Genomic DNA, 4,472 nt, shown 5'->3' with positions numbered 1-4,472 from the left:
AAATAAATAAATAAAGACCTCCCACTTCACATGAAAAAATGCAGTTAAGCATCGTGCTCATGGTCAGAACTGAGCTAGAAAGTGGTAGTTCTGAGACTGAGTTTATGACTCCTTCTTTCTATAACCTTACAAGCAATTACAATTTCTGGATAACACACCTGAGGCAATGGAGGCCTTCCATCTTTGAACCAGGGAACTGCCTATACACCAAGCCAAATGAAGTATAAGTAATTGGCACATGAGGCAAACATATGGGTTGTCATGGCTTTTAATCATGTCACCTGGTTCATTTTTCCATTCAACTTCCCTTTCCATCCATATTACTCTGTGCCACCCCTTCTTCCCATGCCTCAAAGGCTAGTGAGGGCCACCAGGAGGCTGGTGCAGTCCCGGCTATGCCAGGAGGGAGGAGAGCCTGCACAGAGGTTACCAGGAGAGCCTGAGTGATATGCCTGTAAATTGGGAAAGATGGCATTCTTTACCATTCCCTGTCAACTATCCAGCTGCTCAATGGATGTGTAGCAGGAACTTTATCTGTACTTGCAATGCAAGTATACTATCGGTTGTACTAGGAACAGATGCAATTACCTCTAAAACATTGTGAAGAAAAACCCACTACATGGCTCAAAGGCTTCCTGACAAGTATATCATATAGTTAATTATACTGAGTACGGCTGAATACAAGGGATGCGGGAAGCTACCGTTCCATGGATGTTGAAGTTCTTGTTTCTTGGTGCAAAGACATTCTGGAAGGCCTTCTGGTACTGAGGTGCAGCTGTCCAAGGTGAATGAGGCGCTGGAGTGGCGATCATCATGAAGAAGGGCTCAAAGTTGGACTTGTAGTCCAGAAAGTCCAAGGAGACATTAGCCTGACACATAAAAAGATTTGTCATCTCCTACCTTACTCAATAGATGAGTATTTAATAGATAAGTGTCTTCTGGTGAGCAGACAGCACAGGGTCTTACTAGCTTTTAAGCAATCTTAGCACATGATCTCACGTCATAGCCATTTGCAAGCATATTGTTGGAACAAATATATTTGGTTTTTAGGCAATACTTTAAAGACTGAGAAGCATACCAACATAAGAAGGCAATGAAGATCTTGATGATTTTATATGACCTAGAAATCATGTCTCCCACAAAGAAGGAAACAGTAACTTGGCCATTTTAGTATTAACTTACACTAATGGAGATTATGGTATCTACATGTGATGCCTTAAAGAATGTAAAAAGAGAGTCAACTTAAAACAGTGGGAAAGGTAGATTAAGTTACCTTAAACTTATGAAAATATGCAGAAAGTAGATGTCATAAATTATGCACTGAAGTAGCTAAGTGAATAACATTGGATTCAAATACATCCCACTAGAGCTTTAATACATGGACTTACATTTTTCCTTTGCTTATCAGAAGTTACTTTATGAAAATGAAAGCATGCTACATATATATTGTTTTTCATTGTTCTGAAGTAATTTCATTTATTCCCAACAATAACTCAAAAGATACTGACTGTATCTATCTCCTATAACCCCTCCATCTACCTTTCACTCTAGTCCCGTCAGCTTCCTTGTGGTTTCTCAAATATGCCAGGTACACTCCTGCCTCAGGGCCCTCCCACTTACTGTTCCCTGACTCTGTAGCACTATTCCCCAGATCTGCACAGCTCATTCTCACCTACTTCGAGTTTCTGCTTAAATGTTATCTAAGTAACCTCATACCCTAACTTATTTCTCTAACTGATCACCAGCTAATGACACAACACATAAGACTGTGTGTGTGTAAGTAAAATTACCTTCCACAGAATCAGGGACTTTGCTTCATTTACTGCTGAATACTGGCTACACTAGGTGCTGAACTATTGAGTGAATGAATATATAATGCTATGGAAGACTGTCGTTAGAAATGCCTCAGAATAGGAAAGTCCCAATTTAACCTGCTTTCAGTAATTTTTATATATAAATACCCAATGCCCAAATAAATCCAGTATCCCTATCCCTCCATCCTCATAATAGGGCCTGTGAAGCTGCCATCTTGTAGCTTGTGAGTAAAACTGGGGTCAAGAGTAGGTACCCTTACAAAGTAAAACCTCTACAAAGTAATCTCTATAGTCGACAAGATTAACCTTTGGAAAAGGGATTTGTTGCTGGAATTTCAAGAGCATTAGAGCTGAGCCTGGCTTATACACAAAGAAAACACCCTCAGGAGTTTGTAATCAGCTGGAAATACTCTTGGGCAGTTAGACCAAGTTACTGTGCATTTATATTACCCAACACAAACAAATAAGATTATAGGTTTTCTAGGCAGAGTCTTCAATCAAATGTGAGCCAACCCTGTAAGGACAGAGCTACAGGGCTTCTGCAACTCACCAAAACATCTGTCAGGTAGTCCACGCTATAGTTTTCACCATGCTTCCGTGCCTTCCCATTGATAGACAGGGTGTAATTATAATACTTAGAATTCTTTTCCTATTAAAAAGAGGAAAGTCAAATTTGTTACGAGGTCAGTGCACAAAGTAGAAGTCTGAATCCATGCTGGGCTAAACTATACTCTGAGCAGTGATAAGACATTAAAAAGATAATTACTCAAGTCAATACTGAATTGGAGTTTTTGACTAGGGTTTTATTAAAGACAAGCACAGTTTCAATTGTACATTCTAGTTAAAAAGCCAGAAGTAGATCAGGTAGAAAAGCAAACTACTTTGCTAAACCATGTACAATGCAGGAAACACATCCCAGAAAGGACTGACTCACAAGTCAATAGACCTTTTTTTTTTTTAAAAAAATACGAGACTGGGTCTCTCTGATGCCCAGACTGGAATGCAGTGGCACAATCATAGCTCACTGCGGCCTCAAATTCCTGGGCTCATGTGATCATCTTGCCTCAGCTTCCCGAGCAGCTAGGACTACAGGCACCTGCCACCACACCCAGCTAATTTTAAAATTTTTTGTTGAGATGGGGTCTCGCCATTTTGCCCAGGCTGGTCTCGAACTCCTGAACTCAAGAGATCCTCCTGTCTCTGCCTCCCAAAGTGTTGGGATTCTAGGCATGAGCCACTACACGTGGCCACAAGTCAATAAATTTTAAGGTTTTAAAATGACTAATTGTAATAGCAAATAAAGTTATGTCAATATCAGAGCTAAATTAAACACATTCTGCATCTGTAGGGCTGCATATAATTGTCACTGACTTCAGTAATCACTCACCAAGGCATACCAGTAACTCCAACCCAGAGGAACGTGTTCTAGTCCACCTGCATCTGGGGCTCCGTACTGAAAAGCAAGACAAGTAGGGACAGTTACAAGTCCTTAGATATGACCAGACCAGAAAGAAACAGGAAATTTTAGAATCTTTTTAGACCAGTGCCTGAAACAGACACTAGTCAAAAATAAACTCTAATAATCCTAGGAACTTCTAAAGCCGGAGTTGGCAAACTACAGCCAGTGAGCCAAATCTGGCCTGATGACTTCTGTATGAACAGCAAGCTAAGAATTTGTTTTAACAATTTTCAAATATAAAAGTTAATCAAAATAAGAATATTTTGTGAAATGTGACAATTATATAAATTCAAATTTTAATAATGATAAAGAGTTTTATTGGAAGACAGCCACATTCCTGTACATAGTGTAGTGTCTGTGGCTGCTTTCACGCTACAGTGGCAGAGCTGAATAGTAGCAACAGAGACATATGACCTGCAAGGCCTGAAATGTTTACTATCTCACCCACTACAGAAAAAGTCCACACAGCCTATCCCACGCAGCCTATTCATGGGGTGAATGCTGACCTGCTGATACCATAGACTGAATAGTCCAATTGACCCTAAGTAGTTCAAATAATCAGACTATGAGCTATCGACTTATTATACATTGAACATCCCAAATCTGAAAATCTAAAACTTTTTGAGTGCCAACATGACACTCAAAGGAAATGTTCACTGGAGCACTTCACATTTTCAGATTTGGACTGTTTCAGATTTGGACTGTTCAATATCATGCATATATTTCAAAATCCAAAAAATCTGAAACGCAAAATACTTCTGATCCTAAGCATTTTGGATAAGGGATAATCTGTATTTCAGTTGCCCTGCAGATGAAACCCACTTTTCGAACTTGATTTATCTGATGAGATGAATAAAATAAAGAAACCACAGAATTATCCCCCTTTATCCTTACAAGGTTTAATGCCATCCACTTAAGGCAGAATTTAATCCCTGAAAACAAAATCTTTCTACTTTAACGGGCTCTTAATTTTATATACACATCAGATGTCCTTCAACATGCAAAGCAGTGTAAGCTGTCTTTATGACCCATAGCCCCAACCAAATGATCCAGTATCCACAGTTCCTAGTTCTCATGATCCTTTTCAAACTGAGTCATCTTCCTGCAGACTCACAAGGTTGCAGATTCCCCCAATTATTGGGGGGAGGGGAGAATTAACAGAAAATCCAGATCAGGTATTAAGATCTCTAGCAACTACA

General features: G+C 39.5%; 1 protein-coding gene across 1 annotated transcript in view; it reads right to left on the bottom strand.

The window, feature by feature from the left end:
• GNS (glucosamine (N-acetyl)-6-sulfatase) overlaps positions 1-4,472 on the bottom strand; it is a 50,472-nt gene that overhangs the window by 33,885 nt on the left and 12,115 nt on the right. Inside the window, exons 3-5 of the mRNA XM_011972931.1 lie at positions 3,202-3,302; positions 2,365-2,463; positions 702-869 (exon numbers count right to left, since the gene is read on the bottom strand). Of these exons, the coding sequence (XP_011828321.1) occupies positions 702-869; positions 2,365-2,463; positions 3,202-3,302 (368 nt within the window). The remainder of the gene's footprint in view (positions 1-701; positions 870-2,364; positions 2,464-3,201; positions 3,303-4,472) is intronic.

The sequence above is a fragment of the Mandrillus leucophaeus genome, unplaced genomic scaffold (genome assembly GCF_000951045.1).
Source record: "Mandrillus leucophaeus isolate KB7577 unplaced genomic scaffold, Mleu.le_1.0 Scaffold132, whole genome shotgun sequence".
NCBI lineage: Eukaryota > Metazoa > Chordata > Mammalia > Primates > Cercopithecidae > Mandrillus > Mandrillus leucophaeus.
Note: the sequence above shows the minus strand (reverse complement) of the source record. Positions and strands in the feature narration are given on the sequence as shown.